Here is a 15,264-nt window from a genome sequence, read left to right on the forward strand (position 1 = left end):
CTTGTGTTAGGTTCAGTCAACTCTCCCGAGCATATGGTGACTCTGGTTTCAGGGCTTGTAGGAGGGGGCAACCCTCTTATTCCCACTGTACACATGCCAAGTGAGTGCTTAGGTTTTAGCTTTCCGTTTCTTTGCTCCTTTCACTGGTATCCACTAGATGGCGTTGGTGTAAAACAAACGTCTTCAATCCATTTCTTATCGGAGGCTTTTTAAGTTGGATTCATTTCAAGGATTGTGTTTCATGATTAGCCCCGATTATCAGTTAGGATCCCCTCTTTTAAGCAATTTCTCTTACTTAGCCCGAGTTATACTCTGGTTTATATCTTTTAACATTTCTCCTTCCTTATACCACACAATTTCCATTACTTCTAGAGCGCAACAATTATTTGTGATAAAAACAAACAAACAAAAAATCCTTATACCCTTCTAAATTTGATGGACATATTCCATACGCTCTTTGATTGTACACATGCATTTTGCCTTATTTAGGACTTACAATAGGACAAGAGAGACAAGGTGGGGGAGGTAATATCTTTTATTGCAAGGGTTCTCAATCTTTTTCTCTCTGAGGCCGCCCTCGACATGCTATAAAAACTCCAGGGCCCAGCAGGGGTGGGGGGTTTGGGGCATGGCCCTCAAGCAGAGGCGTAGTTTGACTTCTATTTTCGGGGGGCAGGGGCCAGTGGGGCTTGAACCACATATGCATGGTAGGGACCAGGGAGGGAGTGCCACCTCCACCCCTTGACTCACCTCAGCAGGCCACCCAGCCTGTCTGGGTTGGGGGGGCAACCAAAAATGATAACTCAAAGGTCAGGGACTTAGCTCAAAAAGCTTGAAAACAGCTCATAGAGTGCAGGGAGGGGGTAGCTGGGGCTGTGAGCACACAGGGGGTAGCTGTGGGTGCAGGGAGGGGGTGGCTAGGAGGTGTGTGTGGGCAGGGGGTAGCTCAGGGTGCAGGGAGGGCGTAGCTAGGGGCTGTGTGCAGACAGGGTAGCTCAGGGTGCAGGGAGGGCGTAGCTAGTGGCTGTATGCAGGGAGGGGGTAGCTCAGGGTGCAGGGTGGGTGTAGCTAGGGGCTGTGTGCAGACAGGGTAGCTCAGGGTGCAGGGAGGGCGTAGCTAGTGGCTGTATGCAGGGAGGGGGTAGCTCAGGGTGCAGGGTGGGTGTAGCTAGGGGCTGTGTGCCTGGAGAGGGTAGCTCAGGGTGCAGGGAGGGGGTAGCTAGGGGCTGTGTGTGGGCAGAGGGTAGCTCAGGGTGCAGGGAGGACATAACTAGGGGCTGTGTGCAGGGAGGGTGTAGCCTCAGGGTGTAGGAAGAGGGGTATTAGGGGCTGTGTGCTGGGAAGGCACCCCTGTGGTCCCTGTTCCTGGAGTGGTCTGCCAGCCATGGAGCTCTCCCCACCTGGGGGGCTCTTATTGGCTGCCTCTGTGGGAGCAAAGGGGACTGGGAGCTGAGGAGCAGCTTCAACCCAGGGCACCAGCAGGAGATGAGGGAACGCAAGGCACCAGCCAGAGCAGCAGCTGCCCTGCACTGCTTGTCTCTGGCTTCCCACCTCCGACCTGGGTGGGGAGGGGGTGGGGAGGAGAGTGCGGAGCTGACTCCCGGGACTGCCGTGCTCTTGTGCTGCAGTTTGGGTTGGGGGCAATGCCCTCCATGACCCCAATTCTGCCGACGGGCTCAGGTCTTCTGCCCCACAGGGAACACCAGGGCTTGGGGCTCCAGGACTCAGCCCTGTGCCTCCTGGCTTCAGCCCTGTGGGGGGCGCTAGGGCTCGGGCTCTGGGTTTCAGCTGCAGTGCTCCGCGGCCCCCTTGAAAGGGCTCGGGGGGCCGGGAGCCCCGGTGGAGAACCACTGTTTTATTGGACTCACTTCTGTTGGTGAGAGAGACAAGCTTTCGAGCCCACAGATCACACAGAGGTCTACAGGAGACCTGAAGAAGAGTGCTGGTTGACTTGAAAGCTTGTCTCTCTCACCAGCAGAAGTTGGGCCAATAATAGCTATTACCTCACCCACCCTGTCTCTGTAATATCCCAGGGCTGACACGGCTACAACTACACTGCACACAGCAGTAGGACAAGAGGCATTTTTCACATGCAGAAGGACGTAGATTTGACTCACAAGGCAAATAAATGTACAGAGTCTAATTGTAGGTGAAAGAGATTGTTTTCCTTATAAATCAAACATACGGTGAATAATGTATAGTTTATACTTTGGGGTGAAAACACTGCACAGGAAAGCAGGGTGTGACCCTTGCTTGGTAACTTGGAGCTCTTTTTAGCTAGGTTGGAGGGGAAAAAGAGGTTTTATGCATATGTAAATTTGGAGAGATTCTTGCCTAGGTGATTAACAATACTCTCATTAGCCATTTTAGTTTCTATTCTTGAGGAGAGGAATTCCCGACCTTGGCTGATCTGTGAGTCCTTAGACAAAGTGTCTCACCTGATGTGAACCATTTTCTTATTTCAGAGTAGCAGCCGTGTTAGTCTGTATTCGCAAAAAGAAAAGGAGTACTTGTGGCACCTTAGAGACTAATAAATTTATTTGAGCATAAGCTTTCGTGAGCTACAGCTCACTTCATCAGATGCATTCAGTGACTGAATGCATCTGATGAAGTGAGCTGTAGCTCACGAAAGCTTATGCTCAAATAAATTTGTTAGTCTCTGCATCCGATGAAGTGAGCTGTAGCTCACGAAAGCTTATGCTCAAATAAATTTATTAGTCTCTAAGGTGCCACAAGTACTTCTTTTCTTATTGTCTTTTCTTAGATGGATAATATTTTGGGATAAAGGTGGATAGTTTTTTCTAATTTTATTGAGAACCAACAGGAATCCATAATTATTAATCATTCAAGGCATATCTGTTCTTTATATCCCTTAAACCAGGATAGAGAATGGATACTGACGGAATAATGGTAACAGGGTAAACGGTCATTAACCTGAATGAGGGCTACATTTGCATCCAATTTACAAGCTGGTTAATGGAGCAGTGTGACACAGAGGTCCATTTGTACCATATGGCAGAGGGTTCACTGTTCTGTAACAGTACCTCCTAACAGGCCTGACAAACTCACTCACACATCCCTGGTGTAGTATTTATCCATAAATGATGTCATGTGAGGTCTCTAATCATTGTGAGATGTCTGCATGGATGATATTTAAGGAGATGTGTCTATGTACTGAAAATATGTTTTAAAATCTGTGTCCAAGGCAGAGCTGACAAACGAGTTTTGACAAAGGATGTCAGCCTGGTAGATTAAGCATTGTATCCCAACACAATGGAAGCCCCATTTACATAGGGAGTCAACAGGAAAGGAGCACAGAGGCAAAAGCAAGCCATGGGGGTTAGCCTGACCATGCACAAAGACTGTGAACTCCAGGGATTTAAGAAGAAGGCAAGGAGACATCCCTTTATCCTGCACCTGAGGAAGTAAATGGACAATGAGTTTACATTCATGAAAACAGGATCTCAGTTAGGCTTGGTTGAAATGCTGCAAAAGACATTTGAGGTGAGGTAACCTTCTGTAGATAAACTGTCAGCCTGCTAAATGAAGTTTAATCTCTAGAAAGCATGTTATGATTTTATTTTATATATAACTTTGCGGTTTCCACTATCCTTAAATCTTAATCTTTGATAAGAAATGTATGATTGTCCTGGAGGAAGCTGGTGCTTTTGTGATGAGTGTTTTGATGATGGTTTCTATGAATATCAGGACTCATAGAAATCATCATCAAAACCATTCACCACACAAGGGGTCAGCTTCCTCTAGGACACAACCTACTTCCTCCAGAAACTCTGCAACACTAACAACCTTCCTCAGAGCACCATCCTTATCATGATGGATGTTGTCACCTGCCTCTACACCAACATCCCTCACAATGATGGCACTGCTTGCGTACTTCAAATATCCACCCCAAACACATCGCCAAACTCATCCATTTCATCCTCACCCAAAACAATTTCACATTCAACAACAAACACGTTGTCCAAACCATGGGAACAGCCATAGGTACTCGGATGCCTCCCCAATATGCCAACCTCTTCACGAGCGACCTTGAGGAAGAATTTCTGGCCAAGTGCACCATAAAACCAGTGGTATGCCTGAGATACATTGATGATGATTTCATCCTCTGGATGGACGACCTAAACTCGCTCATAGAATATCACCACAACTTCAACCACCATCACCCATCCATCAAATTCTCTGTAGAACATTCCAACACCATCAACTTCCTGGACACCATAATCAGCTTCAATAATGGAACCCTACAAACAGCTACGTACAAGAAACCCATGGATCTCCACGCTTACCTTCACAGATCCAGCAACCGCCCCAAACATACCAAGAAATCTGTTGCCTACAGCCAGGCACTCAGATGCCACAGCATATGCTCCAAGGAGAAAGTCCAGGATATACACCTTAACACACTTTAAAACTTCAGCTTCACCTTTACTAAATAAGGACACTGCACCAGAAAAGTAGATTGCATCATGGAATGGGTCACCCAAATACCTCGAGAGAATCTACTTCAATACAGGAAAAAAAATACCCTCCAACTATACATCCTAGTTGTCACCAACCACGTCACTCTGGAACCCATACAGGGTATCATTAAACAATGACAACACATACTTGATGGGGACCATATCCTGAAAGAAATCTTTCCTGAACCCCCTCTTCTGGCCTTCAAACACCCCCCCCCCCCAAACTCATCATCAAAAGCAAGCTCACCACAGACCAGGACACACCAACTGAATGTAGCACCAGACCCTGCCATAACAACAGATGCAAAACCTATAGACATACCGCCACTGCTGTGATGATCAATGCCCCCCCCCATCAGCAACATACCTTTCAAGATCCATGAGTCCTATACATGCCTATCACTACATGTGGTGTACCTCATCCAGTCCAGTAAATGCCCCAGTAACAAGTATGTGGGTGAAACGAGATAATCACTATGCTCTTGAATAAACTCAACCAGAAAAATCATAAAAGACAGAAATACCATATCACCTATGGTGAACGCTTTTCACAAAGTGATCACTCTATATCTGACCTCAAAGTCCTCATCCTCAAAGGAAACCTGCAGAACACTTTCAATAGATGAGCCTGGGAGCTTAAATTCATAACTTTTCTAGACACTAAAAATCATGGACTGGATAGACACACTGGATTTATGGCTTATTACAACAATCTGTAACCCACTATCCCCCTCTTTTTTGTCCTAGGACTACAGAGGTATAATCGGCCACTTCACCTTGAATGGGCTCTTAGAAAGAATATGTGTTAACTGCTTATGCTAAACCATCTGTTCCACCTTATATTTAGCTGTGACACACAGAGTAATATTCCCAGACCTGAAGAAGAGCTCTGTGAAAGCTTGTCTGTCTCACCACCCACCTTGTCTCTCTAATAATAATAATAAAAAGCAAAACACAAACATCTACAGCCCCTTTCCCTGACATCATCTTAAAAGGCAAGATGAACATCCAAAGGGTAGACAAATGTGGATTTGTTGCCCAATTTATAAAGCATGTTAGTGATGTCAACAAATCTGACAAAATATCCAGTGTTCTGAGAGTGCCAAACAATAGGATCTGGAAGGGCATATCGGCAACTTGCCAGGATCTTGAGGCTGTGACTTCTCTTTGGTGGATGCAAAGAAGCTACTTTTTTCCCCCCACTTGTAGTTAAACCCTACCGTTGCTCAACTTTCTTCTTGTCCGCAAGAGTATGTCTCTGGGCTTGGCCGATTGACTGCACTTTGGGGCCTGCTGAGGAAGAAGATGGTTTTGTACGCCTGTTCTAGAGCTATATTCTCTTGTTGTAATATTATGGACATTTATAATCACATTTGGTTCAATCAGGTTAGTGGCATGATTTCAAGACAATTGTTTTGTTCATTCGTCTTTGGTGGGTTTTTTTCATTGTTCCAGAAACGTCTGGTTTTGATGGTTAACCAAAGGGCTTTGAAAACAAATATGCTTTACTCTGTGCCCTACAACGCACCATGTTTCAGTTAACCAGTTGCCGCCTTTAAAAAAACAAAACGATAGTATTTTTCCTTCTTTTCCACCCTGGCACGTAGGCCTGTATCTCACTGCTACATTCATGTGTGAGGAACACAAGGGAAATCATTGACACTTCCCGCTCATACTGTTTTCTGTAACATTGACCTCGCTGTGTGATGGGCTTCCAAATTTGCCACTGTTCCCAGTTTTAGAACCTAATTGATGTGTTCACCCCATAATATAATTAGTCCAGGATATGGGACTCTATAGTGGGTTTTACTCTGAAAAGTGACTCTGTAAAGATGTCACTGGTTTGTCACTGTGTATTTGTGCACAGTTTACTAGAAAAGAAAAAAAGATGTTTATCTAGCTGCCAGCCCTGCAATGTTCAACAGGAATCTGAGACTCAAGTTGGGCACACATCACCTGCACTACAGCGTCGGCATCTGGAACTTACTTAATAATTCTGTTGATGATGTGTGAGCTGGAACAGGTTCTGGTAATGATCTCATGGCTCTGCAGCTCTTATAAAGTAGTTGTGTTAAGTCAGGAAGCAAACACAACTGTCAATACTGGAGGCTGCTGCCAAGGAGGTGGTGTGTGAGAAGGTGCCATTTTTACATATCCCATTTCCTAGAAGGATCATACTTTAAGCATGTGACCTTGGAACAAGAGGTGAGATTCTAGGCTGTGTCTCTAGAAGTGCAGCACAGAACTCACAGCCAAGGTCTGCAGGTGGTGCTAAGGTGGCTTTAAGCCATCTCTCCATGCTTCTGATTTTGGGCTGTCCCCCATGTAACTTACACAACAGCCTTCTTGGGTTATGGGCTGCAGCACTGCTCAGAATCACCACAGCGCTGTGTGTTGTGTCCCTACCTCTGGCATGTCCTTCAGCATGCTCCCTATGTTAAGGATTGTGAGGGGGTCTTTGGAAGGCAGACCTTAAGGCAGTGTCTGTGCCCAGGGAATCCTTCCCCAGCTGCAGCTGGGGGTTTTAGGACCCCTTCATGCTGCTCCATTCCTTTTCCTCAGCGTAAAGGGTCTGAAGCAAGGTTGAAGAGCTCAACCTAGGTGTCTTACTCCTCCAGTTGTCAGTCACAAAAATTGACTGTGTGTTGTTTACTGAATGTCCATACATTATCCCCCTGATCGGGTGTAACACAGACGAACATAGTTGCAGTGAAAATCTTGCACAATGCTGATTTGGAGCATCATCGAAGGAAACAGTAGCTTGCTCATAATGGATCTCAAAATGGGCGACTATCATGGAGATCCTCTCTATGTCCCATTGTCCTGTCCACCGGCACCTGCAGTTCCAGGTCCAGAAAGATAGAAGACACAGGTAAACATAAACATGATTCTACCTAGCTATCTATTCCCCTCTCATCACAGCACTTGCATCTTCACTGTACCCCTCCAAGAGAAGGTTCCTTCTTGGACTGTCAAATGGACCACATTTTCATAATGCAGCGAAAACAATCAGGAATTTTTGTTTAAATTCCACCTGTCATCTTCTCCAATACCAAACACTATCTACAATATTCCATTCAGTGAACAGGAGTAGACACATGCTAGGTGCTTTGTGTGAAATCAATTAAAAATGCATTTAAGTGTTCCATAAAAGCAATAGCTATGTTAAAAAATCAACAACCCTCTACAGTACTGTGTAGTTTAGAATATACTTTATTTATATAGATAGATATACTTTTGCTAATAAAAATCATCTGGAGATAGCTGCATGATTAAAAATGTATGATACAATGGGTGCTAGAATGATGTTACATTAATATTACAAAGAAAATCTACAGGAATGCAACATTAAGGGCTCTAAATCTAGGAAATTCAGCTGCTAAAGTTTCATATACAATTTTAATTTTATTTGTGCATACGTGTTTTGATACTCTCCTTATGGGTCACATACTCTTTCTCAGTTAAAAGAATAGAAAATATTGCCATTTTTCCTGTACAGATGTGTATAATAATACAAATATAATAATTTTGATGATTTACTTAGGAACCTGGGTATTTTAGATCATTTATTGTGACAAAACATGACACTTAATAAAATCTGCTTTGTCCCGGTATATGTAGCACACATATTTAAAAAGAGATCATTTCCTTTGGCCACAGGTGCACTGAGGGAGAGTCCTTCATTACCTGTATGGAGTTAAGTTAACATACTGTAATATCTCTGGAACAGGATCATATGTTGATAAAATTAACAAATTTATATTTCCAATGAGACACCATCTCAAATTGTCATAAAAATTGTTACTTCCACAGTGTGTTAGCTGGGCTTTCTATAAAACATTGTAAAACTTCCCTTATGATCCTTTGGCTATTTGCTGTGGGTCAAATTTGTTCTTGAAGAGAAGAGATTTGAAAGATAAAACAATATTTCCAACAGAAATCCAACAGAACTCCTGTGGTCATTATCCAAGTGGACATCCTCAGCACAGCTCCTCAGCAGGCAAACCACTGGGGAGAGTCCAAGGAGAAACACCAGGAAGGCTGCAAGACATCAAGGGTTGAGAGCATTCAGCATCCACCAATCAACAGTTTGTTGGGGTGTGCTTATACCGGACTCTGAAAGGTACAATGCCAAGTGTTCATCGAGGTTGGAGCATTCAGTAATATTTTTAGGATGAAGGGCTGCTACTGGGATGGTCAGAATGAATCTGGTTAAGGTCCCCCCTACCAGTGAGCAGTCTCACACAACCACTTAGTCCATCATCTGGGCCACTTGTGCCTAAGGGGAAGAGAAGGCTTTGCTAACATCAGTTTACCCTGACACCCTAGTAACAGGATAGCAAAATATCCTGTAGTATTTGGGTTAACAGTTGGTAACCTTTCTCCCCATCTTCTTGCCATTCATGGTCATGTGCTGGTATATGAAATGTAACTTCAGAGGCCCCAGCTAAGAAATGGGGCAACACATGAATAAGGATATTGTGGCTACCCGAACTGTAAGACTCACATAACACTGCCCATGAGGATTGGGTTGGTCTTTATGGCATTATGATGTGTGCACTCAGAAATATCTGGATACCCCTCAGAGCACTGGTCCAGCCCATCTGATGTCCTGACTCCAGCTGTGGACAACCCAGAATACGTCTTCTGACCAGCTGTGCATCAGGGGAAAACATATTTTCCTATCCCCTGCATGTGACTTGCTGAAGTCATGAAGCATGAGATTTGATTACAGTGATTGTTGTTTCCGTGGAGAGGTGAAAGTGTTCTGAGCATGCTGAGGGCAATGCAGGCAGACCTGTTCCCCCCATGGCCCATGAAGGAAGTGAATGAACCGGGGGATTCACAGATACTAAGGCCAGAAGGGAGCTTAGGTGCTATTCGTAATACAAATAACGCAATGTTTGTTTACAGCATAGGCCAGATCCTTGACTGGTGTAAACCAGAGCAGCTCCATTGACTTCAGATGAGCTATGCTGATTTACGTGTTCTGAGCTATGCTGAGGAGCTGGCAGTGCCCCTATAATGATTGTATCATCCCAACCACAGGGAGTTAGGCAGAAACTTCCCCTATGGGCAGGGTTATCATGACTGGCCACTCTGAGATTTCACGCACTCACTGTGGTGCTCTGTCGCCCTCTAGTGGTGAGTGAGTCACAAAATGTTGATGAGGCTGCTGGAGGCTAGGCTAACAGAGAAGGATCTTTTAGCTCAGGCACCAGAGGCGACTGCTTTCAGGTCCGAAGTTCACTCCTCACTGCTGGCGACTCACCCAGAGCTGCGAAAGCTGCAGGGTGGTGTCTCTTTAAGGGCGCAGCAAACTTAATAACTGTTCATTGAGAGGGCTGGACACGACTGGGCAGATGGTTTTGGAGGCAATCTGGGACTAGGAGGGTGTTGGGGGTCATTCTGAAAAGGGAACATGGTGGTGGAAGCCAGGGTGTGACCTGCATGTGCGTCTGCTGGCTGCTGGTGCCACGGCTGTGAGCCACAGTGGCATAGCATTTAAGGCACACAGAGTTGCAGGGCAACATAGTGACACAGCCCCTTAATGGCCTGAGTTGAGCCCCAACGCATCATAGTGCCTGGACATTGCTCTGAAGCATCTGAACACTGTCTGAGACAGGAAACTGCACTAGATCGACTGCTGGGCTGGGCTGGTCGGGTAATTCCTATGTAAAAGACTATGAAGTAAGTTTGTCTAACTTTTATTATTAAGCCTCTATCTTTCCTCTGAAAGATGCTCTAAAAGTGCTATCACCTGTTACACTGCAATTGTAGGCAGGTGTCCATACCAGGGGTTCTGCCATTATATCTTCCAGTGCCTGCATACCCCACCACCATGCTGCCACCGGTATCTGTGTGGCCTGTTGCTATAACCATACAATGGGGTCTATGCTGCAAAGGCAGTTTGGTATGGATGAAGCCCCAGTGCCGCCAGCTGCACTGTGGAGGCAGACCGCGTGTACCCCCACAGTGCCACACCCCGCCCCCCACACACGGATCAGGATGTTCTGCGTTCCCATCTGCGTCTGATCCACCGGGGATGTGACTCTGCTACAGCTCTGCCTGGCGAGCCTGGCTCTTGAGCGCAAGCTATAGACGCTTACACTTTTAGCTGTCCAGGGCCGCGTCTCAATCCTTGGTTTTGGCCAAGAGAGAGGTCATCACATGACCAGGATCAGGGCCTGGATGGTAGGTGTTCCCATTTGCTTGCTAACACTTTATCCTCTCTAAACAGCAGCAGCTTTGCCGGCAGGTAATGATGAGTGGCTGTTGCTACGTGCTAACTGGCAAAATAGTAATGATCCCGTATTACTTTTTAAAGAAACAGATGAATTTTTACACCTGGCTACAGATCAACCCCAGCAGCAGGTCATGTGTTTGTCTGACTGCCCCCGCCGACGCACCTCAGCGCAAGGTAAGCTTCAAAAGGGAGAGAGCAAGCCGAGACGTTTTTGTCCGTATAAATCCAGGTTGTGTTTTTGTCTCTGGGGATGGAGGGGTTAGTGACTCACTCTGCTCCACTTTTCCAGCCACAGTTAATTGTTTGGTTTGGCTGCCTTGGAGGCTCGGCGTTTTCATAACTTAAAATTGAAACTTGGGGGAAAAACTCGTTTTAAAAAAACACCTCCCCCCCCCACTGCTCAACTATCTGCTGTAGCAGCAGTGGTGAGCTGGAGCCGGTTCGCACCAGTTCGCTGGAACCGGTTGTTAAATTTAGAAGCCCCTTTAGAACCGGTTGTCCCTCGTGGAACAACCGGTTCTAAAAGGGCTTCTAAATTTAACCAGCCAAAAGTGGCGCCTTAAGTAGAATGAGCTGTTCGCGCGGGAAGCTGGGGGGGGGGGGGGGCTGAGAAGCAAGTGGCGGGTTCGCGCTCAGACCCAGGGAGGCGGAGGTGAGCTGGGGAGAGGGGGCGCGAGGAGGGCCGCCCGCGCTGCAGCAGGTAACCTGGGGGGCACGCATGGGAACCGCTCCCCGCCCCAGCTTGCTGCTGCCGCCTGCTTCTCAGCCCTCCCAGGCTTCCTGCGCGAACAGCTGATTCGCGGGAAGCGGGAGGGGGGACGCGCGGAGAAGCAGAGCGGGGCAGTGGGTTCAGGGGAGGAGGTGAAGGTGAGGTGAGCTGGGGCCAGGGATGGGGTGGGGAGGTGCCGGTGGGTGCTCTGCACCCACCAAATTTTCCCCGTGGGTGCTCCAGCCCTGGAGCACCCACGGAGTCAGTGCCTAAGGTGCCACTTTTGATGTGATCAGTGGGGGAGTGGCCGCTCCCCCTGATCCCCACCTAGCTATGCTCCCCCGCCCCTAGGAGCTAGAGGGACCTGCCGGATGCTTCCTGGGAGCCGCCCCAGGTAAGCACCGCCGGGACTCCCCACCTCGCTCCCCAGCAGGTCCCTCTGGCTCTTAGGGGCGGGGTGGGGTGGGAACCCACTACGGTAGCCCACGAGACCCTCCTGCCCGGTTCTGGGGGTAGTCAGGGGACAGGAGAGGGGGTGGATGGGGCAGGGGTCCGGGGGGAGGGGGGCTGTCAAGGAACGTGGGACATTGGACGGGGCAGGAGTCCTGGGAGGCGGGGATGGGCAACGACCCCCTCGTGGGGTGAGGAGGGAAGAGGTTGTTAAGTTTTTGGCAGCTCATCACTGTGTAGCAGCCTTACTGAAAGTCACAGGCGAAATGCCATCCAACATGGTCTCACAGTGACTCAAAATTTCTGCAGTGCGGCCTCAGGGATGTCAGCTATTTTTGGTGCTATCAGACTATATTTGCTAATTATTTATATAGTGCATGTGGTGGTTTGGTAAATAAAAAAAATATGGTCCTCGCCCTGAAAAGCTGAGCATGGAAATGAAATCAAGCACATAGGAAAGCTACCAGACCACAGTGGTCAGAAGTTGGGACATGGGGCTTGGAAAATAGACACTATGAACTTTTGGGGGTTATTTCCCCACGGACAGCAGGTAATGTGCATCTTCTGTGCTGTAGGCTTCTGACAGTCATAGTTGGAATAATTTCTCACTCTGAACTATGGGTGTGTAGGATTAAGATCTCCTGGGGTGCTGGGCCAGAGCAAGTGGTGGGAGGGCCCGCCCCACCTCTTCTGCCTGTGGTCCTGCCTCCCCCTCCACTGCGGCCCCATAATCTGTTCGCTCCTTTCTGCCGCCCCCCACCGCGGCCCCAAGACCGGAGAAGCTCTGTTCCTCCTTATGGCCCAGGGGCCGCAGCTGGGAGTGAGAGCTCCTCCAACCCTGAGGCTGCAACAGGGAGCGAGAGCGCCTCCTGTCCCGGGGCCGCAACTGAAGCCTGGGTGCTGGGGCTTCCCACGCCGCTCTGCGCTTCTGCTGGGGACCAGTGTCTGAGCACTCGGGCTTCCCTACCCTGCCTGGGGCTTCTGCTGGAACCGGGATTGGGGCACTGGGGCTTCCCCTGCTTGTCCCACGGCTTCTGCAAGAGCTCTGGGCTTCCGCTGCCCCATGACTTATTACTGCTGGGGCAGCCATTTTTCTGGGGCCTCCCAGTTGGCTGGGCCCCGGGGCACAGGCCCTGTGAGCCCATTGTATAATCCACCACTGTGTGTAACCAGCAGGGGAACAGCTATAAACAACCCTAAGACTGATAGGATGGATAGATGATCTTTTACCTTTTGCCTCTGGGATGGGAGAAAAACAGGGGGAAGAGAGAGAGAAAAAAAGGAAAAAGACACCCCACCTCCCCCCAAAAAAACCCTAAAAAAAAACCCCCAGAAAATTTTTGTTTTCAGTTTCAAAAACTGTTCCGTTTTCCATTTTTTTGTCAAAAAATTGGCAAAGTTTGTGCACATTTTTGAGAACCCACATTATTACCAATTTTTTTTTGAGAATCATACTTGCGTTTTAACCAACTCTAGGGAAGACTGATTTTTTTTAATTTTAAGAGATGATGTTGAAAATGCCGAGACAAAGATATTTTTTTCTCCCCTTCTTTCTTATTCTGTCAACTTCCCTATAGTTACTCTTGATTTACACCATTGTAATTGAGACCTAGGTCTGGCCTGATGGGTTTAAAATGTCAAAGCTAAACAACATTCTGCGGCTGTAAACCTGGGCTCTGTCACTTGAACAATGTGTGGGGAGGGGAAAGCCAGTACCAACCATCTTTGTCTCAGTCCCTCCTTAAACCTTTCCTTTGCTGTGATACCTATCAAAACACTTGACAACAGTTGAGGTTGCTGGTGAGCAAAGACCACTGCCTGTCATGGTGACCAATCTTGTCTCATTGTTTCCTTGTACTCCCACATTGATCTGTAGTCACCTATTTGTCTTACATTTAGATTATTAGCTCTTTGGGGCATGGGCTGCTTTTTGGTCTGTGTTTGTACAAAGGGATGCTGCTCCGGAGCTAGGACTTCGAGGCATTATGGTAGTAATAATAACAACAATAATGGTGAATTTCATGCTTTGTGGAGGTCTGTTGACAGCAGCTAACATCTGGCTAGCGAATCCACAAAGAGAAAATAAATCTCTTCAGATTTGACAGAGAATGGGAGAACTAGAGACAATAACTGTCCTCCGAAGGGAGGTAACAGAGAGTTATGTAAAACAGGAGGTTAACAGTGCTTAGATACTACAACCGCAGCTTTAGAAATGGAGTGCATGAAAGAAACTGAACTTAACATGGTGTCTAATTTGTAAGAACTTGCCAGTGGATAATTTAAAGGGTGATGAAAGTAACTGATTCCTAGATTTAAACACCCTGAAAGCAACGTGTATGAAGATTAAGGCTGCCATGATCCTAAAGAATGCAAAGCTATATCATGCCATCAATTCTTAAGCAGAATGCCCTATTGATTTCAATAGGGAGCATGTTTTAAAAATCAGTGGCATGATACTGCCCACAATCAATCTTGAGTCCCAGCAGAAACTGTGGGAAATCACAGGCTGCAAATTTCTCTTGACCAGTAGATGACTCCACACACTGCACTGCTAAGAAAATGGCCTTGGTTTTGATAGTGGAAAGACACAGAACAGATGTTACCATTTTAGATCATTTAGAAGAAAGGAAAAGAAAAATGGGGACTTGCTATGTTTACAAAGTGTTTTGCTGAGGACTCATGGAATATTGTGTAATGCTGGGGTTAGGAACAAATAGAACCACTGCAACAGCTGGCATCAGAAATTCCAAGATTGAAAGGAGAGCAACAAAACCTTGTTCAACATTCATTGCCTCGGCTGCAATGCACCATTATGTGCTGCTGATCAGGGTGCCGGAACAATTTTTATAGTGGGGGAGCTGAAAGCCACTTAACTAAACTGTATACTCTATATACAATGGAAACCACTTCAAGCCAGGGGGTGGGGCTACACTCCCCACCCCCAGTTCCAGCACCTATGTTGCTGATGTATATTTGGCTTGACCATAAATTGTAGAGCAGCTATGCAGTGATTTTCACCACCATTTTTAAAATAGCTATAAGAAGATATGACTTTCTGAATTCAAAGCATTTGTAGAAGCCAACCCTCTGGTGGTTAAGTTTGCAAGACTGTGTGTGACAGGGTAGTAAACCAATACAATGCATTTCTCAGCTAGAGCCACACGCATCGGAAGAAGCTGTTGATTTGTCTGATAATTGTTGAAAGAAACAATTGTAGAATCCTTCTGGCACACACACACAAAGTCATTTCAGTTTCTGAAAGCCACTCATCCTCCTTTAATACATTTCAAAGTGGTTCTCCGGTGCACCGTTGCAATCTGCCTGTATTGCAAACTGGAATGGGAATGCTAGAGAAATCTCTGGTGGCTCCTGTTATA

General features: G+C 46.8%; 1 protein-coding gene across 2 annotated transcripts in view; it reads right to left on the bottom strand.

Moving 5' to 3' along the window:
- Positions 1-7,676: 7,676 nt before the first annotated feature.
- The window catches only part of TSPAN11 (tetraspanin 11), a 193,238-nt gene continuing 185,650 nt past the window's right edge, over positions 7,677-15,264 (bottom strand). The window contains exon 9 of one of the 2 annotated variants that reach the window (XM_075120765.1): positions 7,677-8,522. In XM_075120765.1, the coding sequence (XP_074976866.1) occupies positions 8,475-8,522 (48 nt within the window). In that variant the 3' untranslated portion in view covers positions 7,677-8,474. The other variant, XM_075120769.1, reaches the window with a different exon arrangement.

Source organism: Caretta caretta, chromosome 1 (assembly GCF_965140235.1).
Source record: "Caretta caretta isolate rCarCar2 chromosome 1, rCarCar1.hap1, whole genome shotgun sequence".
Taxonomy (NCBI): Eukaryota; Metazoa; Chordata; order Testudines; family Cheloniidae; genus Caretta; species Caretta caretta.